At 39.0% G+C, this 27,817-nt stretch overlaps 2 protein-coding genes across 2 annotated transcripts in view; one reads left to right on the plus strand and one right to left on the minus strand.

Moving 5' to 3' along the window:
• On the plus strand, positions 1-19,205 carry LOC139142783 (sperm-specific sodium:proton exchanger-like). The gene is given in 22 exon segments (XM_070712940.1): positions 1-303; positions 899-1,066; positions 1,069-1,130; positions 2,746-2,815; positions 2,818-2,888; positions 2,890-2,911; positions 3,278-3,394; positions 4,334-4,604; positions 5,310-5,453; positions 6,273-6,526; positions 7,619-7,767; positions 8,414-8,554; positions 9,780-9,938; positions 11,366-11,614; positions 12,631-12,822; positions 13,759-13,960; positions 14,735-14,883; positions 15,730-15,855; positions 16,397-16,495; positions 16,943-17,116; positions 17,502-17,639; positions 18,496-19,205. Coding segments are annotated over 22 exon segments (3,693 nt in total). The 5' UTR covers positions 1-134; the 3' UTR covers positions 19,063-19,205.
• The window catches only part of LOC139129695 (X-ray repair cross-complementing protein 6-like), a 20,793-nt gene continuing 12,159 nt past the window's right edge, over positions 19,184-27,817 (minus strand). The window contains exons 13-16 of the mRNA XM_070695374.1: positions 23,147-23,308; positions 22,807-22,916; positions 21,522-21,605; positions 19,184-21,343 (exon numbers count right to left, since the gene is read on the minus strand). Of these exons, the coding sequence (XP_070551475.1) occupies positions 21,230-21,343; positions 21,522-21,605; positions 22,807-22,916; positions 23,147-23,308 (470 nt within the window). The 3' untranslated portion in view covers positions 19,184-21,229. The remainder of the gene's footprint in view (positions 21,344-21,521; positions 21,606-22,806; positions 22,917-23,146; positions 23,309-27,817) is intronic.

Here is a 27,817-nt window from a genome sequence, read left to right on the forward strand (position 1 = left end):
TCCAAAACCACGGAAACTTTTCCGTAACGGTAACATCAGCTCTTTGGAATCGCAAAAAAAAAAGAGCTATGGAGGAGTCTGAATACCAGACCGCGTATTTATGGTTTATTCGTACCTATCATTAGGAAGTCAACATGACCGTGACGTCGTTAGCTGCGACCGTTGATCCGCACTCGGTGTCGGCGAACACCACATACCATTACAACGACAGTCACGGATCGCACGACCATGATCCCAGCCATGGATCTCATGGAGGACCACCCTATGTCATCCTTTTTGTGTTCGCCTCGTGTGCAATGGGAGGTAAGTTTTCGAATGTCCACCGACCATATGCCTGTATATTTTGTCAATAATAGTAAGCTGAATTTCGCACTTCAAGAACTGACAGTTTTTCCCCTCAGATAACTTAGCCTCTTCTTTACCCCAATCCATTGCTGGTCAGTTGATGACACTAGTGATGACGAAATACTCAGTGATTACCATTACCCAAGCGGCGATTTCAGTGAATATTGTTGAGTTGCAAGTTAAATTCGATATTCCAGTAATGAATCGACATTCTGACTATATACTCGGGTGATAGCGAGTTCTGATATGGATTGAGTGATCGAGTCAAAACCGTGTTTTGACCCGATGCCGAGATGGCTTATTGCTGTTATATTACAGAAGTACATTAAATTCCGGCTTGAAACGTTGAAAAAAGGAATCTCTCTTCAACGATGCTATTGGCAAATTAATGGGAGAATGTAAAATTCTTGATTTTCACAAAAATAAGCCGGCGAAAACTTACTTAATCCATAAGCTTCAAAATGGGCCCTGCGAGTGGTAAACCAAAACGGAATTGTAAAACTGAGAGTCCGAATTGGTCTTAACACAAGTTTTTTGTCGTGCCTTCACCCAGCTCTCATCCGAAGTCTACTCAACAAGGTGCCCCTCAACATCCCGTACACCGTTGTCTTGTTGATCCTCGGCGTCCTGATCGGAATCCTGTCCACAAACGTCGAGGGCGTTGCTAAGTACACAACCATGGTGCATATGGATCCCCATCTTATCCTACACGTCTTCCTGCCGTTCTCATCTTCGAGTCTGCCTTCGCCATGGACGTGCACACCTTCATGAAATCTGCTATACAGGTCAGCATGTATCTCTCTCTCTCTCTCTCTCTCTCTCGCTATACAGGTCAGCATGTTATCTCTCTCTCTCTCTCTCTCTCTCTCTCTCTCTCTCTCTCTCTCTCTCTTCTCTCTCTCTCTCTCTCTCTCTCTCTCTCTCTCTCTCTCCATAACTCACAGTCACTTTAAATGTAGTTTGTATATGTGCGATGTAAGACACACATGTCTTGGTATTTACTTCCAACTTAAAGGGACAGTAGTGTATATTTTTTGATGATTTTTACATGTTTTGTTTTTTAATGTCAGTTTATTTTGCTTCTCCCCAAAGCATGTTGAGATACTCGGTGTCGAGCTCGTCTACTCAGCTTTTTCATGTGTAAATTGCGTCAAGTTGTTTTTGTATAGGATAAAGCCCGAGTACGAGGGCTCTTCTGGTATATAAAGTCCAACCCAATGATAAAATGTCGAGGCCGCAGGCCGAGACATTTTATCGTAGGGTTGGACTTTATATACCAGAAGAGCCCGAGTACGAGGGTTTTATCCGACTTAAAAACTATCGCCCCTAACTGATATATTTTCGTTTTCAATGTTTTTACGTCAACCGTCCCCTTTGTCAATGTAACATGTTTAGGATATGAATTAAAACTTTCCAATGTAATGGAACATCCTATAAATGCCCTAGGGCACATTAGTTTATGTTTGTACCACCGCAGATTTGTGTTGGAGCTGGTTTCCGCGGTGTTACCAAATTTGAATATTAGGGAAAAAACATACCAGATGTCTACAGAATATGACATGTTCACTTTTGATTGGACAGTACTTTACTACGGCGCTGTCATTCGTTTCTGGAATTTGGTGACCAAGGCTTTACGAGTAAATAAAACACCCTGAATTGAGCACTCTGATTGGTCAATCAACAGTAGATAGTTTTTAAATATTGATACAGGCTGAATAATGTGCATTTACGAATTGTCTATTACAAACCGACATGATTTCGAGAGTACATCGAGATACTGTAGTTCACTGAAAGAAAAAATAGAAAGTAATATCAAAAGTTACAGCCTCGAAACATTAAGTCTTAAACATTTGCAAACTTCTGCATGGGGCTGACTATAAGTAACGCATGCATTCCCTTGCGAAACCAAGAATAGAAATCAGGGGTCATGCTACAGAAAATGAATTTCCCCAAATGAACGACTCTGAAAATAAATTCAAAATGGTCACCATCCACGTGTTAACTCTATGGGGGAAAAACAAATTTTCGATTTTCAATCCAAAAAAGCCCGTGAAAACTTTATTGGCCCAAGAGCTTCAAAATGGGTCCCCTCAACTGGTAGGCCTATCAAGTAAAACGCTTAAAGGTCCTAATATGTGTCCCCGAAGCGCACCCTGCCTTAAATAGCTTGAACGGGCAATCAAATTATTTTTTCTGAATACTTTATTGCATACATGGTCTTCAATGTGTCCAACCGTATATTTTGCGCCCCACTACAGTACAAAATCATCAACAAATGATTGACATGTTGCGCTGAAATGAAATTACTTTTGGTTTATACTTGGTTTAATCATAGACCCTCGAGAAACTCGAGGGTCTGTGGTTTAATGCTTCATTTGTACATTCCTCTATCCTTACCAGGTGTGTATTCTAGCTCTATTCGGACTGATTGTGGCTTCGCTTCTGACGGCAGTGCTGGCTATGAACGTCTTCACTACGGCTGGAGTTTCAACACAGCAATGATGTTCGGTTCCATCATGAGTGCCACAGATCCCGTTGCTGTGGGTGGCGCTGTTGAAAGATCTCGGTGGGTCCAATTGCGCTCGACGCGATATTTATTTATTAGTTGTTTATTATTTATTTATTTATTCTGTTCGTCTAATTCTGTTATTCTATGAAAATCCCTGTTTATAGTACCTGTTGCATCATAGCCTACCTTGTAACCTCTGTTTTGTTTAATTTCTTTGTCAATAGCCATGCTTATGACGTTTAATATGTTTGTATGAGAGAGAGAGAGAGAGAGAGACGGAGAGATTTGTCTTCCGCTTGCTTTACTTTTCATAAATAACTCCTTCAATGATCTGAACGTCACAGGCAGTAAGCTGTTTGACCTTACAAAAGCCAAGGTGATATTGACAGTTCAATAATTTACCTTAATATTCCCTTTTTGCAGGGGCTTCAAAACAGCTCGGTACATTGATCGAAGGGGAGTCTCTTCTCAACGACGGCTGCTCCATTGTCATATTTCACGTCTTCATGGAGCTAAGCTTGCCTGATGGAGGAATGACAGGTGAGCCAAACGAACAAACGGATTGCCCGGGGGTGGCACCTTTCAGGGGGAAACTTTCAGAATCTTATCTGTGGAGTAATTTTGTGAAGGAAGAAGTATATTATGAAAGCCCTCAGATATGCTCCAAACTTTTACGGCAGATATGACCCATTTTTGCATTTCAAAGACTCAGACATGGTGGAAACCTTAAATTACGATAGAACGCGCGTCGGGGACAGATATTCGGACTCTCAAATTTCTACAATATTCTTTTCTGATCTACCTCTTGTAGGGGCTCTTGGAGAAAGAAACACTTTCACAGTCTTAGTTTTTTCGAAAATCCGAAATTCTTGCGATCTTGCCTGGCGCCACATTCTTTCCCTTCGCGACCAGAAACTAGGAAATTATCGACAAAACACATCAAACGCATCAGAAACATTACTAATAGGGCCTGATCATAGTCCTACATGCATCATCATCGTCCATGGAACGTATAACCGTACTTGCATATTTTATTGGTAACGGCTTCAACTCTGCATTAGCCATTTAAAGGTATACAGTCACCTGTAATCTAAATATGCCCATATATGGTCAAAGGGGCGTTCCTTGGTATTCAAAATGTCCATGTGAGGGCGCTGTTTTTAAAAGCGGCCACCCGCTTAAAATCTGTGATTGGCTAGATTTTCTCTTTCCATGGTAACTGTGGCAAAATTGGAACAGGTGACAGTATACCTTTAAGATAGAATGCGCCTCGGACACAGATATTAGGACTCAAACGTTTACAGTACTTTTTTGTCTTCTCCTTGTGTGGCTCATTTGAAGCTCATGAGCAAATAATAATTTCATCCACTTATTTCTGTAAAAATCGACCATTTCATTTCCCAATAGAGCAGATAGAGCTAACACAGGATTGGCCGCCATTTTGACTTTCAACTCAGTATACATACTTAATTTTACTAGGTATCGAAATCTTGATCTATTTCGTCCGGGTTGCTTTCGGCGGGCCTCTCTTTGGCTTCGTCATGGCCAAGCTGACAACTTTATGGCTTTCGAACATTTTCAACGATGCACTGACTGAAATCACCATCACCTTGGCCTCCACTTACCTCACATTCTACATCGGTGAGGGCGTGCTACAAGTTTCCGGTGTGCTGGCTGTCGTGATGCTCGGCCTGATTGTCAACGCTGAGAAGACCAGCATTAGTCCCGAGGTTGAAGTCTTCTTACACAGGTAGAAAAAGAACGTGTTTCTTCTGATATGCAAATGAAGCAAAGGGTACTTTCATACCATTGGCGAAGTTCACATTAAATAGGACTTTAACACCCGCTCATGTACTTTGGGTTTCTCTCATTTTATTTTTTGCTGAGTCATCACAGTCAAAATTCAATCATCAGAGGACGAATAAAATATATTGCCGCACGGGTACACCTAACAATAAAGTCAAGCAAATATATCGTTAACACGTTATTTGACCCCGTTTTTTTCTTTTCTTCATTTTCAAACTTTTACGTTAAATGACCCAGGAAAACCTAAATTAGTGAAACACCAAATACATTTTATCTGGCTATTATAAAAAATTAACAGAGTTGTCCTTTGTTATAAACTCATCTTGAAATCTTCAAATTCGCGGATTTTTTTTCGCCGTATAACAGCGAGGATGGGGGCATTTTACATTTCTCTGCTGGGATAATCTCATATTTTCATTGGTATATTAAAAAACTGCCGATTCAGAACAGACTTGATTTGAATTGTGACACAACTCAGAAAATTAATACATGAAGTTATGATGTACGCCCTCTCAAGGCATAAGTTGAATCTTGTGCTTGATGAAATTAAATGATTTCTACGCGCTGTAACGGAATATATATTCGCATAAGACTGGGAGTTTTCGGTAATGATAAGTGAAATTGACCGTAGCTTTTTTTGTGATCACAGATTTTGGGAAATGTTGGCATATCTGGCAAACACTCTCATCTTTGTGTTGGTTGGAGTCGTCATCGTTGAGCTTGCCATGAGTAATGTGGAGTCCAGTGACTGGTTTTACATCCTGGCAACCTACATGGGTATCAATATCATCAGGTAAGTGTCTTTTATCGGGCAAGTGTCTTAGTTATCGGGCAAGTGTCTTACTTATCGGACAAGTGTCTTAATTATCGGGCAGGTGCCTTAGTGATCGGGCTAGTGTCTTGGAGTTGTGGAGACAAGTGTGTTGTCATTAGGCTGGCATCTTGGTTTTCTACCACCTTCCATTATTATTGGCAATGGACAATCATCTTGGTGATTAGGCAAGTGTCTTAGTTATTGGCAAGTGTTTTGATTATTTGGCAACTGTCTTTTTGAATTGACCAGTTTCTTATTATAATTATAACGAAAACGTATGTTGGTTATTAGGCCCGTATCTGGTTATCTGTCAACTTTCATTATTATGGGTCAAATGTACTGGTTATTTAGCAAGTGTCTTGGCCACTAGCAAGCTGGGGGAATCATTTTTATATTATGTTTTTGTCTTTGTCACGGAGAAAGATTCCCGTCAATAGCGATACTATGAAAGCGCATGACATTGGCGAGCGTGCAACGAATATTTACATTCGCACTTATGACCAAAATAGCGACCAAAATTTATATCAAAATTTTTCTTTCGTCGATTATTAGTGACCTAGTCAAAAGTTACCTCCGAGATCGAGAACAGAGTTTCCGACTGTGGCGTTTAATGCCAATCTTAGCTGTAGCTCAACATTTTATTTGGTCGAATATTGGAAAGAATTACCTTTATGTAACATATAGGTGTAAGAACTCAACTTAGCAAGAACATTTACTTTTCTGTCTATCCAATTCGCTTCGCCATTTGTAAACTTTGAGAATTGGCACTAACAACATGTCGTCACTCTACATTTTCAGAGCCATAGCTATTGCCCTCTTCAGTCCCATTCTGTCACGCATTGGTTATGGACTGTCCTGGCGAAACGCCGCCGTCATGACATGGGGAGGACTCCGCGGAGCCGTCGGCTTGGCCTTGGCCTTGCTCGTGACTTCAACGCCCGGAATTGACCAACAGACTATCGGCAGCAAGGTTCTACTTCACACATCAGGCATCGTAGTGCTGACTCTTTGCATCAATGCGACCACAATACAGTCACTTCTCAAAGTCCTTGGTAAGTTACAATGAATTCACGTGGCGTTGGATGGAGTTCAAAGTAAGACTGCGCCATGGCAACTGTTATGCGGTCTCTCAAATTTTTTTCGAAACCTTTCTATCTACGGCTTGTAGGGGCTCATTTTCAAGCTCTTGGATTACGTAAAGTTTTAACCATTCGGTTTCGTAAAAATCGAAAGCTCAATTTTTTCCTTATAGTCAACATGGGGATGGCGACCACTTTAAATTCAAACATCGATAAAATGTCGGGTAATTTGTTTCTCTAGCACCGAAATTTGCATGGTGACAACGGATTTTTATTCTTGATTTGGTAAGTCAACCCTTTAACCCGCCATGATTTGTTCTAACGCCAGTGTTATGAATAATGACGGGGGAAAGTGTACAGGGAATGCGGTGAAAAGGTTAAACAACATCGAAAAGTCAAGTGTGTACACTGTAATACATTGGTATTGGGACAGGTTTTTATCAGGATTGTAACAATGAACTTTGACATTTTGAAGATTCCATGCAGTTGCAGGACCTGATTGCCTAACTACTAGCACTGCAAACTATCTTTATTTTGTGGCACGATAGAGCCCTGTTGACTGTTTATTTCTATAATTTCTATATGATAAAGGCGATCGTCTTCATGTACTGCTTACATAATATACATATCTCATTTCTATCAACGAGAGAAAGGAATATGACTTATTATAACAGTGCTGTTTTCAATGGCTTCGTGATTGGATAAAATCTTTAAACCCTTTGAGGCTGTAATTTTTCCCATCAAAATTTCAGAGTGATATTTTACCAATTTTCAGGAATTTTATTTTTCTGCAATGTTTTTGGTAATTTGGACCGAATGCACATAACTTTTCAATGACTACGATTTTCGACCAAAATTTTTTGTGGGGATATCTGAAAAAAAGTTGCTGGCTATGTTAGATAAGCGGGCAACAGTAGTTGACTTTTGCGTTCAAAGGGTTAAACATGCCACTAACAAACCTGAATGTAAATACTGAACATGAGCACAATGGTATTTTACTGCATTCTCAAACTCATTCCGTTTCTCTCATCAGGTATGAGTGATATTTCATCCCTAAACGTCTAGCAATGGCCAACGCCGTGCGCCGTCTTCAAGAATCACAAGTGCGAACTTTCGCAATGCTGAAAGCGGACAGGTTTTTAGCCGACACCGACTGGGAAATGGCCGAACAAGCGTGTGAAATCAGGGACCCTTACAAGACAACAGACGAAGAGGTATTTACGCTAGTCTACTGCTCATGCGTGTCACGTCACCCAACATTGTCTGCTGGTGCGCAGCGTCTCGGAAGCTGTTATCCAATTGGGTGGCTGAATTTTACAGTTATAATTGACTAATACAAAACAGACCCCTAAGTTGCCGTGAATGGTGACAGTCGACCAATCAGATTATTTTCTTCTTTTCGGGGTGACCTATGAGACAGAGAGATGTTAATGACATTGGACCCGCAACTGTGGTCTACTGTGTCGCTCTTCACTCTGTGCTAATATAGGCCTCAGAAGAGCCAATGACGCGAGGTGTGGATGTGTTCAGGATGTAAAAACAATGGAACATTCTACAATTTCTACTAATAAATGGCGGCGCTCTATCTGTATTTTGCTTCCCCGCCTAAATCGTTGACAAACAAGGTGTCGACTACCGTATCTGTTTGTGTCATCTCTGAAAAACTTTCGACCGTCAATGATCAGCTTTGCACGACGATAGAGTGATTCATGGAATCAGTCGATTGATCAGACTACCTGTGGGTGAATTTCCCGCCATGGAGTACAGATGTGGTTCATAAAGCACCGCCTCTAAAGGTTTTTAATCGAATTTTATTGTCGGTTAGTGTCAGATTATACCGTACGGTGCGCTTCTTTACAGGTTGAAACATCCGACGGAGGAATCGAATTTCGAACAAGTACATGCCCACAATGCAAGACGAGTGTGCAAAATGAACCGTCAAGCAAGGAGTTCGCTGACATGGTTGAGGAAGCACGGCAGAGAATGTTAAAAGCAGAACGGGTAAGGTGACAATAGTTGTTTTAAGTTTGAATGCGCCTCGGAAACAGATATTCGGACTCCAAAATTCATTAATACTTTTCTAGTCCACCGCTTGTTGGAGCTCATTTTAAAGTTCTTGGAATAAGAAACATTTTCATCGAAAATCGAAAATGTATTTTTCTCCGCAACATAGGGATGGTGTCATTTTTTAAATTTAAAATGTTAGCTAATTCGTTTATCTAGTACCAAAATTTGTACAGTGACCCCTGATTTTTATTCTTGCTTTGGTAACAGAATGGTTGAAAGTTTCATTGAGGAAATTTTGAGCGAAAGTTCAAGTCTTTCACTTTCCAAGCGCACACTACCTTAAGCGCCTTGGCTATAAAGTTTCGTCAATTTCGTTCTGTTTGTAAAATCCATCTACTCGTTCTGCTCAAAAAAGTAACGTCGAATTATCGAGAAGTCCATGTGTCAACACAGCATGCCTGCATGTGAATAATGTCCTGGTGTTGTTTTGAACACTTGAATTGTAGTCCGGGCTCGGATTCGTTTTTCAACAATAACACTGCATATTGTACGCAACGTATGCTCAAAAGTCTAATATTCTCTATAGTTCAGCATGCAGTTTAGGGGTAAGATTAAGATAGCGTATCTGTTCCAAAGAACAACAATTAACATTTTTAAAAATTATCAAAATTTACAGCCGAGTCCGCAAAAATATCACATTTGTTTTTCCGTCAAACACTGGCGTCTTTTCCGAAAAGGTGACAATCAAAATGCATACATAGTCTTCCAGATAGAGACTACTGATTAAATTTCGATGGATCTTACTGCAAAGGTCTCGAGACAACGAAGACGGTCAGTCCAACAAAATCATCTTGGTGTTATATTATTTGCTTTATTTCTATGGAATGACTTTCATTTTACTCTACTAACTACCAAAGTTACGTTGCTTTCGGCATAAATTGTCGTATTTGTCGTACCTTTTTTGGGGGCCTTTGATCTCAACACGATTGGATCTAATATGGCGTAATTGGATGGTGAAGTAATGTCTGTTTAATCTACAAATGTAAGCTAATCTGCTTTAAATTTCTTTTTACGTTACACCCTTGTTTTTGTGCATAATTTGTAATATGGAGACATTTAGCTATAGCGCACCGTACACTTTTGATAAATTTGAAAAATATGAAGATCCGATTATCGCAAATTAGTTCCAATCGTGTTTCTCCTAAATGCTTGTTTACAGGTAAGCTACTGGAAACAGTTTGAACACGGCATGCTGTCCCGAGAGGCCATCCGAGTGCTGGTATCCGTCACCGAAGCCGTCGGCGACGAGGAGAACCGCTACGTTGAAGTCGATGACATCAAGAAGAATTGGCAAGTGCGAGGAATTTGGCCTTACTTGGTAAGGGTCAAGTTTTTTATCCGATTTTGGGTTTTTAACCCCTTTCAAAACCATGGTTTCACCCAAACCCATTGTTATCGATGGTAAGTGTGGACCTGCTTACAGGGAATTAGGGGTGAGCAGGTAAAATTGGCCGAGTAGTTTGCAGCAGATGCCATGCAGCGTCTTCACGTGTGGTAGTTAACTTCTAACGATTCTCAACCTTTTTGATATATTAAAAACAATTTGTTCAATTTCTGTGTACTTTGTTCACATATAAATATCTGACAATTTTCCCGGACACTCTTTTAATTCTACCCATCAAACGGATTGTCCATTACCACGTTACAATAGCATTCATTTGTGACAACGGGAGAGTAGGTGACAACGGAAGAGTCTATTTTAACAGTTTCATCTTCATTTTAAATCGCTCGCCATTTTCAAACACAGGTCACTTTACAAAAAAACAGCAGAGAACGCGCCATGTAAGTTGAGGGCGTTCGATTCAGTGTTTTTGGATGGATAAGAATATGTTATATCCGTTTAGATTCAAATACATATAAACATCCCGACCAACATTTGTGTATCTGCATTGGAGTGGCTGAGGGTCAGTCACTGTTTAGTGAAGTACTCCTTGTAGTATTTTATTATGTTCAAACTGGCACAGGCACGTCAAATCCGTTGTGTGGTTAATAATTAGATAATTATTGTACAAACATCCTTCAGTGAATACATTATCACATAAAATAACTAATACTAGTTTGCAAGTAAAAACACTACACACATGTAAATATAAATATGTATGTATGTATGTATGTATGTATGTATGTATGTATGTATGTATGTATGTATGTATGTATGTATGTATGTATGTATGTATGTATGTATGTATGTATGTATGTATGTATGTATGTATGTATGTATGTATGTATGTATGTATGTATGTATGTATGTATGTATGTATGTATGTATGTATGTATGTATGTATGTATGTATGTATGTATGTATGTATGTATGTATGTGTGTGTGTGTGTGTGTGTGTGTGTGTGTGTGTGTGTGTGTGTGTGTGTGTGTGTGGTGTGTGTGTGTGTGTGTGTGTGTGTGTTGTATGTATGTATGTATGTATGTATGTATGTATGTATGTATGTATGTATGTATGTGCGTGTGTGCGTGCGTGCGCGCGCGTACGTATAAGCTTATATATGATAAAATCACATAGCTGATTTTAAAAGTCGCATCTCATGCCAACACCCATAAACACTATGAAAAATATCTTATAGCAGGTGTGGACTGCATGGAGACAGCGTTTTGACTGTTTTGAGAACCACGACCGTGTAATAATTTCTTTATTTAGCGTGAATAATGATAAGTTTCCTTAGGTATCAATTTTACACTTGATCCATCAACGCTGATGAGATTTTTTCAACTCGATATTGTTTCTTTAACAGAAACAAAAATTGGAGCAATGGGTGAAGGGTGAGAAGGACACCATCCCAGAACCAGGGACAGGATGGCAGCATTCCATCTACAACATGGTCCGTCGACCAGCCTTTGATTATTTCATCTACACCGTCATTGGCTTGAACCTCATCCCGATCGGTTTGGAGTTAGGCTACGATAACCCGGCTTTCAAGACTACACAGAGAATTTTTAACTTCGTCTTCTGCCTGGTTTACGTCATCGAGGCAGTTCTCAAGGTATCGGTCGACCTACAAACGTTTTGCGTCGACACACGTCTGTATTTTGCCGTGGCATGCGCAGTACTGTACATTATCTCAAACCTGGCTAAGTTTACTGGAATTGACCCTTTCAAACTTTCTATCTGTGGAACGGACAATTCACTGAGCCTGTGAATAGCATGCAGACTTCTCCGAGAACGATATCATTCTTTTATCGATTTCGCACGACCTGTACAATCGCTTGTATTTAAAAAAATGGTACAAGGCGACTCAGACGAAAGGCTTCTCCATTGATATAAAATGGTCATATTTGGTATGTTTCTGCAACGAAAAGGCATACTTAAGGTAGAATGCGCCTCGGGGACAGATATTTAACTCTCTAACTTTTACAACCCTTTTCTCATCTACCTCTTTGGGGGGGGGTCATTTAAAGCTCTTGGAGAAAGAAAACTTTTCGTCGTCTAAGTTTTTTTCGAAAATCGAAAATTTTATTTTTTCCATAGAGGTAACACAGAGACGGCGGCCATTTTGAATTTTAAATATCGGTAAATTATCGGTGATCTGTTTCTCTAGTACGAAAATTTACATGGTGACCCCCTATTTTTATTTTTGATTTTTAAAGAGAATGGTTTAAAGATTCCTTGAAAAAATTTTGAGCGAAAGTTTAATTCTTTCATTTTCGAGGCGCGAACTACCTTAACCGGAGATCTCAAGCCACACTGGCACCACTACAGAATATAAATATCAAAACTGTCTAGAGTAAATTGAAGGGGTAAACTTCAGCAGACTGTGATCGTGAAACTTAAGCAATGTACCCTGGCAGGCTGTTGCTTATATCGCGGGGAGAACGCGATGGCCAGTTACTGCTGCTGTGAAAAGAGAAGCGGCCGGCTGGGACCAGTCTAGCACCAATACATCTCAGAGAACTGCCGTGTGTTCGTTGTGTTGAACAAAATCAAAGTTTCACGTTATGTTGATTTGAAATTCATTCCATCCAACGTCAAGCTTGTTTTCTTATCTTTTACTTTTTTCAGTTGCTCGGTCTGAGAAAGTATTACTTCTACAGCTACTGGAACATCTTTGACTTTCTCATCATGCTGCTCTCTGTGATTGACATCGTCCTGGACTTGAGTCTCGGTAATTCTGCCAGCTTCAATCCGAACATCTTCAAGGTGCTCAGAGTCTTCAAGGTTTTGAGGGCCTTCAGGGGTCTACGACTGGTCAAGGTGAGAACTTCATCAAGTCGCCCCGTCGCAGCTTTTGAGTGCAGAACATCTGAAGCGAGATTGCTAATAACAACACATTTTAGGAATACACTGTATTATTAATGTATGAGCATGTTTGCTTCTTATCCACGTGATCAAAGCATGATTACGCTATGCAAGGTGACGATTAAGCAATATTTGTATTTATAATACCTTCAAGAACTGCTTTGATACTTAGTATTCTATGAATCGTTTTTCTTTAACTCATATCCAACGTAAAATTGAAGCCACACGTTTTTAAAAAATGCGGTCAAAAGGACATAGAGACAAAAGCTCTTTCTCGCTCTAGTCCAGATTGTAAGTGATATGTACATAGTCATGGGGCTCCTAATGGTGGTCATATGCATGGCATCTGTGGGTTTCCGCCTTGTGAAGGGGCGTCTCCGCTCTTTTTTTCAGCTAGTCGCGTGATATCACCAGTCAGAATTATGTCAAAGAATGATGTTCCATGGATCCTTGTCCATATTGATTTTGGTGACTGGCAAAACGGGTCCTTCATGTGTAAAATACTCCATTCGGACACATTGATTTCAATTGTACTGCGATGGTGGAACTCTGAGGGACACGTATATTTCGGATAAACACTTTTTTTTTTTCATTTTGAGAAGATTTTCAATACCTTGCTAGCAAAACAATGATAATATATCGCTCGATCGCCATGTTACTTGTGATTTGCGCTTTTGTGGTCTCCAGTCTCAGTGGATGGTGTTTTTCTTGTCTATATGTGAGATGTGCTCTTTTTTCTGTCCTTTGATTTTTGTTCTTTCTCTCTTGTTATCCTTTTGAGAGTCGTTATAACTATTTACTTTATTGTGGATGCATTTAAGTCTGAAATAAAGAAGTATTGATAACAATTATTACAGGCAACTAAAATGTGTACGAACTTTGCTGTTGTAGGTCATTATTCCAAAACTGATCGACTCTGTGAACACGCGGATCAATGTCAAACTGAGTCTGGGCTATGATGTCGGTAAAGGCTATATTGTTGGCGAGGAAGAAGTCTCCAAGTTGATTGAACACATGGTGGACAACAAGAAGATCCTGAAGCTTCTGAAACAGCAGTCTGAGAAATCGCGATTGGCCGTCATCAAAGAACTTGGTGAGATGATTGACTGTCATTCAGATGACGTCACTGTTATTGAAATCCAAAATGGCCGCTCTTCCCTGTGTTGAATCCATTTGGGAAATTCGGTGTTCGATTTCCACAGAAATAATTTGGTGGGAACCATTTTTTTTCCTCAAAAGGAATTCACACAAGCAGCGGTGCAGACAAGCAAAGCATTATGAAATCTTTCAGAGCTCAAATTTACATGTATGTCCCTTCGGTGGGTTTTACTTTGCCAGCCGAGTGATCATGCAAAGTTTACGTTGAATTTTCAATGATGGAACAAAAGACATGTTAAAGCTGAACTTTTTAAAAGGTAGAACGCGCCTCGATACTCAGATATTCAAACTCTCAATTTTTTTTTCAGAACTTGTATACGACTTGTGGGGGCTCATTGGTGTTAGAAAAAAATTTACAGTCTTGTTTTTCGAAAATTGAAAATTTTATTTTCCACGTTGAGTGAACACATGGTGGCTATTGAATTTCAAATACCGGTAAATGTTCAGTAATTTGTTTTTTCCACTACAAATTTTTGAAGGCTGACCCCTGATTTTTATGCTTGATTTTATAAGAGAATAGTTGAAAAGTTCGTTGAGGAAAGTTTGAGCAAAAGTGTAGGTCTTTTATTTTCGAGACGTATACCACCTCAAGTAGTTCTGACACCTGAAGACACCCGTAAAAGTGATATCGATAGCAACATTGAAGAAGTTTTATGACATTTTGGCTGAAATTTTATGCCTTTTTCTGTGCGCTCCTGTTCATGCCCAGGTCTGCTTCAGCGACAACACCCCGGAATCGCCATATCGGTGAAGACAAGACAGACAATCCGTACTGTTCTCAACCACTCCAGAGACACCATTCACGAACTCCAAGGCGGCGGAATACTGGACGAAGCCGAGGCACAAAAACTAGAACAGGTACGCCAGCCTTTCTCGAAATTTGAGTAAGACATGATAAAACAAGAGAGATTGCAGCAAAATGAATTAAAGCCAAGCCATATATATTACAATTTACCAAGTAATATAGAGGAGTGCCACGTGTCTCCAATTTACTACAGGTACTCTAAATTTAACTCACCGTTTCTCAAACAAGGGTATCTTGAGGTGGTTTTTCATTTCACACACATACAGAAAACATAGACCACGCGTAAATTGGTGGGTAGTTGATACGATACAAACGTCTATAATGCGGTGAAAATTGTAAAAAGAAAGTATTTACAATAATGAATTGTGAAACGGTGGGGGTCGTCTGTACAGCGCTCAAAGGTCGTATCATGGGTCATATGCGACCAATATCTAAGGTACGTCGGCGACTGGTGAAAGTTAAAACATGTTTGTCATAATGTGCAGTGTAAAATTGAAATGTTGCAGCTATGTTGATGTGATCGTTCTTGACATCGTGCATACTACTTGAATGTTAATGTTAATGACATCGTGCATACTACTTAAACCCTCTGAGCGCCAAAGTCAATTTTTGTCTCCTTTAGAAAATATACCACAGTTGATATTTTTCAGATTTTTGTCAAAATTTTGATGACAAACTTTAGCCAATGAAATGTGTTGTCTATTTGGTCCAAAATTATCAAAAACTTACAGAAAAAATCTTAAAAATTGGAAAAAATGTTGCACTAAAATTTTGATGGGAACATACAGAAATGCGATGAAATCATTTCCTATTATGGAAAGCATGAAAATGTCTAGATCAACTTTGAAAAATTCGGTAAATTTTATTGCTCAAATAATTTGTTTGTGCAACTTTTTCAGATGATTGAAGTAAAGATGAAGAGATTGATGAGAGCGCCAGCCAGCATACCACCACCATCACCGGAATTTCTTCTCCGCAATATCGCTTGGTTACAAGGAGATGACGACACCATCAATTTCATCACCGTAAGTCTTAACCCTTTCACCACCATGGTGTGGCCCAAAGCTATCGTTATCAGTGGCGACTGTGGACCTGTTCACAGGGAATTGGGGGTGAACAGGTTAAACTTCTCTCAAGACTGTCTTTTAAAAAAACTACTTTTCAGTTTGTCTTGCGATTAAAATAAAATTTCAACTTTGAGAGTGAATCAAAGGAGCGAGTGAATGACTCTACTTGGAGCTGTTTTTTGAAGGTTCGGAAATCGAGAATATTCCATATCACAAAGCTATCACTAGATATTAAAATTCGTGTCTAATGTGTAATTATAAAGAAATGTACGGAATTAAATATCGTTTCAAGACAGTGATTTGAGAATAGTTCAGGGCAAAAATTTGCAATAATTACTCCATTTATTGCACTCTTTCCACACCATTCTTATGTCTGTCTGTCTCTCTCCATCCCCCCCCTCTCTCTCTCTCTCTCTCTCTCTCTCTCTCTCTCTCTCTCTCTCTCTCTCTCTCTCTCTCTCTCTCTCTCTCACACTTTTTCTATTTCTCGTTCCTCTAGGAAAAAGCTGAAATGCTCCACTTTGACTATGGAGAGGTCATAGTACGAGAGGGTGACCTGCCAAACGGAGTTTATCTGGTTGTTTCTGGCATGGTCAAGGTAATGTCAAACATATCTTCATACATGTGCTCCGTGTTCACAATTGTTTTCAAGCAGTGTTGGCGAGTAACACAATCAGTGTTACCACAAACATTGTTTAACATACCTGTGTACATTCTACGTTTAACCCTTGAGCGCCAAAGTCAATTTTGTCACCCTTATAATATATACCTATGTCAATTTTTGTCAGAATTTTGCCAAAATTTTGATAAAAAACTGTGGCCAATGCAATGTTGTGTTCATTTGGTCCAAAATTATCAGAAAAATTACAGAAATGTTCATAAAAATTTGTAAAATGTTGCACTGAAATATGAACATACAGACAGACAGCCACATGCACACACATCCATGCATGCCAGGTCTTACAGTAAATTCCAAATTTCTTCAGCAAGCGAGAACAAGAAAAAATGTGGTTGTTAGAAAATATTTTTTTTCTCTCTCTGGCAGCTGAAAGGTACAGGCGGATATCATGAGGACGCCGAAGTGTCCGTATACGGAAGTTCCAAATCAGTGGTGGACACGTTCGAGGATTACCTGGGTGCCGGTAACGTTATTGGAGAAATGGGACTACTAACACACAAACCTCGTAATGCCACAGTCACCTGCGAAACATCTGTGCAGGTTGGAAGTCTTTACTTTTTTAAAGTTCTTTACAGTAAAGTAGTGATAAATTTTTAGGCTGCATAAAATCACGCTCGAAATAACCATGGTGTGAATTAAACATTTTATATTACCACCACAGTAGGACACAAAAATGAAATTATTGCAGGTGGCTTCAGCTCGGAAGTAGGATGGACCACCTGCTATGGCTGCAGAGTTCTTCAATTTTGTGACTGACTGTAGAAAATGACTCGTTTTACTCGACCGCCTTTAGCAGAAGCTAGCGACATATTTTTATTTTGTCACGCCCCTTACGTAACAAAGAAGTTTTTAGTTTGTTATTCGTGAACAAATTTGATGAATTCTTGTAGAAAGAATTTATAAAATGAAAACTTGTATGTTCCAGGCTTATTTCATCAATGCTGAGGACATGTACGCTGCCATGGCAATTTTCACCCAGGTGCCGTCCTTGGAGTACCGTTTGTGGCGGGTGTGTGCCATTCGCGTCTCCACACCCCTTCTCGTTGATCAAATCAGCCACCAGGTAAGTAAGAGAGTTTGTGCGATTACACTAGTTACCATGGTGACAGGTGGCAATTGAAATATTGCCTAATGGTTTTACTGTGGAATAAAAGGGATACAGGGTGTTATATGGACTAAATATGCCCAAGAGATCACTTGATGGCCGTACAAACCCAACCCACATTTATGCATGATTACGTTTGTGCACTTGGTCTTGTTTGGACCATGGACCATTCAAATTCTGGGCTTTACCCATTTCTTACTTTCTTGAAAAGTGTGGAAGAATGTATCAAAAGATACCAAGAACAATAGCAGAGTTGAAAGACGAGTTTTGAATTATTTTCATCAAGTTTAGTATACAATGCCAACAATGCCGATAAAACTACCAATAATTGTGGTAGTTAGGTTTCATTAGTAGGACAGACAGATAAGTATATCACTGGCCTACCATTCTGCAAAAATATTGTCCGAAATTTGTTTTGAGATTTTCAGAAACCCCACTTACAGGATTGGCCAAATTGTTACTTTGTTTTAATACCACTGGTGTAATTGAAACTATAAAAATCTCATATCAAGGGATGATGTACAGCTGACATTATAACAGAGCACATGGGACAAAATCATAAGAATTTTTGTCAGCAGCATCGGGCTGCACATGTTGCTATATTTAGTAACAAACCTTCGATTGCGCGCAAGCAGCAGACTGGATGACAGTGAGAGGGATCAAATATGAAGTTAAATTGGCTACAATACTACGGTGAGGAATACTTTCTGACCTGTTGAATCACTGAAACTCAGCTCATCTCAACGACACACCAATAATTGCAGTCTCAAAACATTAGTGATTCCGATTTCATGAGTTGTTTGTTTTGTTTTAGGGATGGACCCAGGAGAAGATCAAACTGCACCTTGAAAAGGGCTTCCTGCCGGATCTCGCTGATTACGGATACCAATTTGACATTGATGACACCATGGAAGATATCATACTTGTCCAGGGAATGGCATACAACGCGCACACGCGCGAGGAGATCCACGCGCCGACTACCATCAACCGCAACGTTCACAAACTAATTTTTCCAAAGGAACAGGAGATGGAACCTAAGCTGCTGGTGGTGCAAAACCAGGAGATCATCGCGGCAAACCTCGACGCCAAGGTCTCGCTCCTCGACGCGCGATCCTCAAAACTCAGCATCGCACAAATGAGCAATCTCTGCCTACGGCACGCCGCAGACATCCACCACAGCAACAGTAAAGTGCTGGCAACGGCGGCTTCTAACACCGGTTCCTTCCACCGCCTTCTCGGCAAAAGATCTTCCAAACTGTCACCAGTGGCCGAGACCGAACTAGGCTCGGTTGGAATGCACCTCACTCCGTTGACGTCTAAACCGTCATCGAAGACTAAGCATGACGATCCCCATGTTCCGACCGGAGCTGAAGTAGTCTGAAGGACATCATCAGGAACTTCTATAATAGCGTTGCTGTACTTTGCCACAATCAACCAACATTTCAATTATATTATCTCATGTATTGTTGCAAGAAAGATCCATTAAACTTGCCATGGACGAGTCAGTTACAAACAAAGGCTGTGTTGCCTTTTTATTGATTGTTCACGATACAAAACTTCTACCCTGTTACCGGACAAACATCTTTCCAGCAACTGAAATAGCTAACCCAACGTGACTTATGACAGAACTGTGGGGTATTTCAGGTGAACACACTTAATATACTAAAAATTATCGTCAAAATATTACAAGTCTTAAGAATCTCGTACTTTCCAAAATACAGATACAAATGGACAAAGACTAAAACTGCTCCGTTCCTAAGTTTTTCAGAAACTTTATGAAACTTTCCTTGACATGTTGAGGGTCGTTGTACAGAAATACTGCACACAACTGAGTTGTTGAAAAACCAAAACTATGATGTCGTATTCAGTATGCAGCTTGTTTCATGCACAATCAAGACATTTGTATGAAATCAGCATCTTGTGCAGACAAAAGAAGTACATTTGAGAAACAAAGACATAAACTATGATGACCAATCAAACCAAAAGTGCAGAGGGCGCCCTCTGGAGGGCCATCAGAACTAGAAAATAGAGAATTGTACATTTTGACGGGTGAACAAAGCAAGACATAAACAGGAAGCTGTTTGAACGTTTGATTCTGAAAGATTCTGATGAGTAACACATGGCTAGGAAAGCACAAAATAAGATCTGTTAAAGACATCCAAGACGTGTTTGTAACAGTAAAGATGACAATCAGACAGACACAGTGCGTCAATCAACATGACTAATAATACGAAATGTTTGAAAGTTTATATGAGAGTATGAAATAGAAGTACCAGGTGCATGAAAATTGTACAAAAGACATAATAAATCCACAGGAGACCATGTCAACCTATAATCTCAAGGGCTGACAATATACTTTCTCAGTTGACTACAGTAAATGGTTGATCACAGTCCCTTTGTGGAGGGACTGTGGGTTGATTATAATATTTTTGACACTTTAAACGTCCAAATTGATGACTTAAACAAAGGGCATATGTTTCTGATATAATTCCTTCCGTGAATCAGAAGATGAATATTGCTTTAAAATCAAATTTATATTTCAGAATTAATGCTACACACTGTTTGTGTATTACCAGTATATGAAAACTACATCATCGTCCTGTCACTGGTCCCATGATGCTTTTCACTCCAGGGCAAGTAACTCAAGGCATTCAAGGGTTGATGTGCTACCTTGCAAGATAAATTTGCCACGGTCACCAATAATCACAACACAAGGCACCAAACTGTAATTGGCATTATGAATTCTATTTCTCAACAATGCCATACAATATCTATACAAAAGCAATGTCTGGTTCCTTGTACTTTAATTTATGCATTGTGTTTGCAAAGCTTTATCAACATACTTTAGGGAAAAGACAATGCACAATGTTCTGGAACAAAAGTAATAGCATTGTTATCAAAAGTTACAAGAAGCTGTATTCCCTTTCACAGAGAATTCTCGTAATTAGATTGGTCGGTAACAACACATTCTGTGCATGTTGAACTCTTGAAAAGGATTGTCCTAATAAATACGGTGTGTTTTATTGTCATGCATCCAGAAAATGTCAGGAAAGTACCATATAATGTCTAGACTATGAGATAATCTGCTTCTTTAAAATTTGAGCAGTTTCGAAAAGTAGTAAAAAAAATGGCCGCCATCTTGAATATCCAATATACTGAGCTCTCAAGTGGTAGGAAATTGTATAATGATGCTGCCCTCAACTGTGAGAGTGGGTGGTCTTGATTGAGGCACCCTAGTTGACCTGACCGGAGCGTGACCAGTTTTTTCCGTCACATGGTCGGGGTCATCCAGCTGCTTCTCCAATTAAGTATTGGTCGCCATATTGTATTCATCTGCTCTCGGCCAAAATCGATCGGGCTAGTCGGGGATCCCCGAATAGATGCGCATGCACAATCCCCGAACCAATCAGTTCTTGCCAGACTTAGTTGGCCTGCATGCGCCGGTCTACACCGGTCGCCTCAATCAAGTTCACCCAGTGTATGTACTCATTAGTCTGCCCTCTAGTGGTAGGGCATGACACAGGGTGACTTTATACATTCTTGCTTGTCTACAGCCCAAAATGTTGATTTATTGTCGCAATCAGATCCTGCTTCTTGCCAGCTGTTGTAAGGCCTTGGGATTTACAGAAATCTTTCAGTACTGGAACTGTCAATTTACCAAGCTGCGAAGGAAGACATCAACATTTCCTAATTAAATTGCATAACAACCAACAATACACCCGATCCGTAAATCACAAAAGCAATGTAAGAAAGCTGTACACAGAGTTTGACAAATAGACCCACATGAAAAGAAAACCATTGCCAAATCAAGTGACAGGGAGAAGATGCTGTGAGACTCACCCTGCCAGCTTTGGCTTCATCTTCAATGTTGACATCAATTTCAACTTTTGGTTTCTTAGCAGCCCCGCCTCCACCGCCAGCAAGCTGTAATATGATAAAAACACCTGACAGTAAGACAGCCTACTCCAACAAAATCACTAACTTACATTTCCAAAGTCCTACAAAAAACACTTGTCTGCTACTTTTTCAAGACTGGTTATGGCCCAGAGTTAATGGATGAAATCTGGTTGCAGATGATGTTATAACAAATTACTTGTGGTTTATCCTTACATACAAGAGTCACATTTTTCATGCAATTCCATGGATTTGTCTTCCTTTCATATCATTTGATCTTCAGAGATATGAAATACTGCAACTGTCTAATCAAATAATCATGGTGGTTTCAGAGGCCATGAAGAGGTCTCATTAAATATACAGTCCAACCTGAATGTAGTGGTCACCCAAGGGACCAAGAAAAAGTGACCACTATAATAGAGGTGGCCTTTGTATAGAGGATGGGTGTGCTGAGTGATGAATTTAAGAAGGATGACAGCAGTAATAAATTCCAGATCATAAACCTCTTGAACGAATCATTTTGCAGCTATAAAAGCAGTTGAAATAGACCAATTTCTTGCTTTCCCTTCAAAGCATTTTTTTGGCAGGGGTCATTCAAAATCAGAAATGCTGACCATTAAACAGATTTTGTATCGAACTTGAGCAAACAAATGTGGCCACTGACCACATAAGAGCGGTGGCTGTTCTGTAAAAGGCCAGGGAACTGCTCTGTAAGGGTGACCACTAGGACAGGTCTGACTGTAACTTTGGACAGCGAAAGCTTTCAGTTCTGACAAGTTTTCTCTTGACTAGTGAGGAAGAAAGCAGTCTGACATCATAGGCTTGGAATTATGGCCTTGACGTTGTTCAGAATAGTGCTGTTTGTGGTTACAGTTTGTTACTGAACATACTGTAGCTGCAAGTGCAAGACACCAGACACTGCTGCTTTAAATTCAGACAAATTTTGTAAGCGTTGCATGGGTGGCTGTTCATACTTGTAATCTGAGCCGTTGATATGTCCTTTAGTGTTTGTTGTAACATTAGCAGTTGCCTATTAAGTTGTATTTTTGCTTTTCTGTAATTTCCAAAAATGTAATCAAAATTTGCAGATGAATATTTATTATTGCATATTAATGAGAGAACAATGACGTCACTTGCAAGCAGCTCTGTTGAGCACCAGCAATGTTCAGACTTCTCAAAACAGAGTTTTGTTATGTAGATAGTTATTGTACTGATGTCGATGAATAATTACCTTTCGCTTTGCAGGTGGGGCATCTGGATCATAGCCATCTGGAAACACCAATTCCTTGAACTCTTGTATTATTCTCCCGGCCCTTTTTTTAATGTTTTCATTATTTGGTTCTGGAAAAATTAATATACAGAAACTGTGATACAAAACTGAGATATGATAATATAAATGGCCACCGTAATGTCAGTTTGTTCATCAAAGTTCAAATCTATTCCCAAAATGCAAAGATTCCAATGATCATTGGGGTTTTTTTCTTTTCCCTATATGTTTGTCTAATCTTGCCTACAGTAAAGATAAGGTGATACACACGCCTGCCACTGAAAAAACGAGTGAGTTTGAATACCTGTGTAGTCTGGTACATCATCAGGGACGTCCCTGTCCAAGGCCAGAGCTTCTAAGTTTCTGTAGTGAGTTTGAAGTGATGGATTCTCAAAAGCTTCACTCTTGTAAGTGAACTGTAATTTCTTGACCATCTCTTTGGCTTTGTCAACTTGATCAGTGTTGGCTGCAAAAACAAAATCACAGAAAAATTTCTGAAACATTCTCTCCAAGCAACAATAACCTCAATAACAATAACCTCATACACTCCTGTTTATACTGTAGAAGTATGCATGTATGTGATAAAGGGTATTTACCAAAGATTATTTCACACGACTTTCATTAGGGTGATTACAGATCATTAGCCCTTTCAATTAGTTGTACAAATTGGTATCTAGCAATGTGCAGCATCTTATAGTCAGGTGGCTTGACAAAAATATCGTTACACGAATGACAAAAGTACCACATTTGCTACAGATGTTCGCATATATGTGTAGATCAAAATTAGCTATTGCTCCAAAAATTTGGGCCACCGGAAAGGCTCGATGACGTCATAAATTCAAAATGGCCGCCATTATATTGCTTAAAAATGGTAAAATACGGTTTATTCGGCAAGTTTTCAATGTTTTTGAATAAACAGACATAAACATTATCAATTATAAATAAAACATGAAATTGATGCAAATAATTATGTGATGACGTCATAAAGCCAAAATGGCCGACCACTAAAATTCAAAATATCCCCCATAATATCGTGTGATAATGTTCAAATACTGTTAATTAAGCCTGTGTCCAGCATTTTAGTGCCTGAACTGAAATTAACACTCCAAATTACGGACAACACATATAATTGATGCAAATTATTATTGTGATGACGTCATAAAACCAAAGTGGCAACCGCAAATTACAGCATGGCCTATTATGAAGTTCTCTATGCTCAGTACAATAGCCCATTTACGTGACAAAATGATAGTTTAAAGGTAATGTACTATTTGTCTTGATGATCCATAAACTCAAAATAAATGATAAATGTACCAAAACTTAGCCAATAATCTCAACACAAGTTACAAACCATTATGAAATTATTGATTATTTAACAATGGCCTCTTCTGAAAAACTGAATCAATGTAAAGGAAATGAGGGCAACTTTACCCATCGGTTCTACCTTTGAACGTGTTACGATATAGTCAGTGGTTCAATAGTAGTGTGATTTCATGATAACGAAACAAATGAACCGGTGAATAAATCATGCCTTGACCCTGGTCATGTAACCTTGGTCCCCGAAAAAAGGTTTTATGTTCGTGATTTTGGTCATTTGCTTCCTTTGTTTGAGAAGCCTGTTTCGTTTGTTGAATTTTCTGTTTTTTATGTCTCGACGTGTCGTGACAGACACATAGTTTTGTGCTACAGTAGTTCTCTTTTTGGAGGATGTGCTGGCCTTAAAAGACCGTTTGGTCAGGGTTTTGTGAACAAAGAGAAGATTTTTTGTCTTTTAATTTGAAGCTAGCTTATCTTGCTTTTTTGCAGCTTTCGTGAATTTTATGAAAAGCGTCTTTGCCTTTCGTTTTTGGTCTCGTTTTGCTGTTTGGAAACTAAAGACATAAAAAACGCCAGGAAGAATTTAAACAGAAATTCGAAGATTAAACAAAAACAAGAACTCAGAAAGATTCTCAGATTCATCAAAAATCTTGCAAATCAAACCTTACCAAATGTTGAAATCAAAGCATTAAGCAAAGGCTTGAAATTTATTCCCATTCCGAAGTGCCTGTACAGAAAAATTGTCCTATCAGATATCAACAAATGTATTCGCATCATAAGATTGTGCAATATCATGAGAAACAAACGATCAATCAATCAATCAGACATCTGTTCTAAGATAAGTCCCAATCAATCAGACATCTGTTCTAAGATAAGTCCAATGTCGACACTACTAACAGCGGAAAAACCCAAAATTGTAAAACTGTCTCGAAGCAACTTAGATCGCTAGAGGAAATTCCATTCGCAACCCACATCAGAAAGAATATAACTCTAACAGAAAAGACTGCTCTTAACAAGCTCTCTAAAAACAAACAAATCACAATAAAACCCATCAATAATGTAAGAGGCACAGCAATCGTGAATACGACAAATGACATTAAAGAAAGTTATAGACAGCTGTGAAATGCACAATATTACTGTACATTAATGCAACTCTTAGCGACATTAACTATACGGTGGAAATTGTATATGAAATCATTTATCCGCGACAAGAAGATCACTGACAAGGTTATTTACAGCTTCCCATTCCCATAAGCAGAATAATTGTACAACACGATGGTATCTTCTGCCAAAAATACACAAAACCCAAGCAGAAGGAACAATCATCATCCAATGTCTCAATAGAAATGGCTGCTCGAGCCCAATAAACCAAATCTCGGAATTTCTAGACTTTGTCATAAAACCAATCGTGCAAAGACGACTTACATATGTCAGGGACAAAAAAACTTCATTAACAAGTTAGAATCAATAATAATACAAGCAAACTCTATTCTGGTAACATTAGAAGTGTATCAATGTAGAAAAACATGCCAAAATGAAGCCATAAATTAACAAAATAAGCGATCGTAGCGTTGGACTCTGAAACAGTACCAGCCAACTGATACGATATAAAAATACCACACACAACGTACATGAAAGCCTTACTGTCGATTATTCTTAAACGCAGTATATTTTAATTCAACTGAGAAAAATACAAACAAATCTTTGGATGCAGCATGGGGTCACTAGAAATAGCTGATATCACATACCATGAAACGGAGAAAGTTATATTAAATCCCAAAACCGGTCAAATATTCGTATAGAAACGTCTAAAAGGTGACATTTTCATGATTTACTCAGGAACAGAACATCAACTTATAACATTCAGAACATTTGTCGAGGAGTGCAACACCCTGTACCCTACGTTCAAGTTGGGAATTCATAATTGAACATTCTATCGACAAAATCTCATACCCCCTGACCTTGTGGTCTTCAAATGCCCGAGACAATCGAGAGAAAAGGCTCGACCGTAAAACCCACACCAAACAATCTAACGATATTTCTTTGCCACCAACCTTCAAATGCTTCATTTAAGGTGACTTACTCAGATATGTTGGCACATGCAACAACAATATGGACTTCATAAAGAAGGTCAATTTCTCAACGCCAAAACTTTAACTTCGAGATTACAAAGTGAAAGACACAGTTGTATCAAAAAGAAGTTATGTAACAAAACGTCAGCCATCCTTCATTAACAAAAATAAGAGTAATGATGTAACAAAAACTTGTCAGCACAACCTCATCAAAACCAGCCTAATCAAACCATGTGATAAGAAACTGGAAAAAATAAAGGGCGACTATACGCTGGCCATGGTTTTCAAGAAAACATATAATAACGTGTAAAAGGAAGAAAAACATACAAGATATACCAAAATTCAAACACAAGGAGAGTACAAATGAACGGTCTGAGACACAATTCACGCAACAATCAGACCACAACATAATGATATTAGCATCTCTCTTTGATGGCTACCATCAAACTAAGCAAATTGGAATACAAGACCGTTCAAGTGACTGCAGTAGGGACCCAACTTTGGCGCGAAACGCCGCTAGGAGGAATCACCAACATAATATCTTTTTTGCTGTGACCAAGGTCACATTACGAGGGTCAAAGCACTATCGATTAATTAGTCTCTCACCATGTTTCCCTATCACGAAACCACATTGATCTACTCACTATACCGTATCATAAAAAAGGTTGAACCAGTGTGTGAAGTTGCCCTCATTTCCTTTTATATCGATTCCATTTTTCAAACACAGATCATTGTTTAATAATAAATAATCTCATTAGAGTTTGTTACATGTGTTGATTTATTGGCTAAGTTTTGGTACATTTATCTTTTATTTTGAGTTTATGGAATATTAATACAAATTGTACATTACCTTGAAACTATCATTTTGTCACGTAAATGGGATATTGTACCAAGCGCAGTTAACTTCATAATCGACCACTTTGTAACTTTCGGTTGCCATTTTGGTTTTATGACGTCATCACAATAATTTAATTTGCATAAATTATATGTTTTGTCTGTAATTTGGGGTGTTAATTTCAGTTCAGGCGAAAAAATGCTGAAACAAGCCAGATTAACAGTGCTTTAACATTTTAGAAAATGTTACGGCGGACATTTTGAATTTAGTCGGCCATTTTGGCTTTATGACGTCATTATAATAATTGATTTGCATCAATTTAATGTTTTATTTATAATTGAGAATGTTTATGTCAGTTTATTCAAAAAAATATTGAAAACTGGCCGAATAAACCGTATTTTACCATTTTTAAGCAATATAATGGCGGCCATTTTGAATTTATGACGTCATCGAGCCTTTCCGGTGGCCCAAATTTTTGGAGCAATAGCTAATTTTGATCTACACATATATGTGAACCTCTGTAGCAAATTTGGTACTTTTGTCATTCGTGTAACGATCTTGCTGTTTTTTGTTGCTAAGCCACCTGACTATTAGAAGTGCATAGCTTGTTGATTGGCTGAATATCATTGACACTGATGAATGAATAAATAAATAGCCAATCAGCATCTCAATAGTATAAGTTTCAGACTCCCTAAGTTGGTGCAAATAATTACAATCCACCAATCAGCTGTAACCTGCTACATCCCTGCAC

The sequence above is a fragment of the Ptychodera flava genome, chromosome 1, assembly GCF_041260155.1.
Source record: "Ptychodera flava strain L36383 chromosome 1, AS_Pfla_20210202, whole genome shotgun sequence".
Lineage (NCBI taxonomy): Eukaryota > Metazoa > Hemichordata > Enteropneusta > Ptychoderidae > Ptychodera > Ptychodera flava.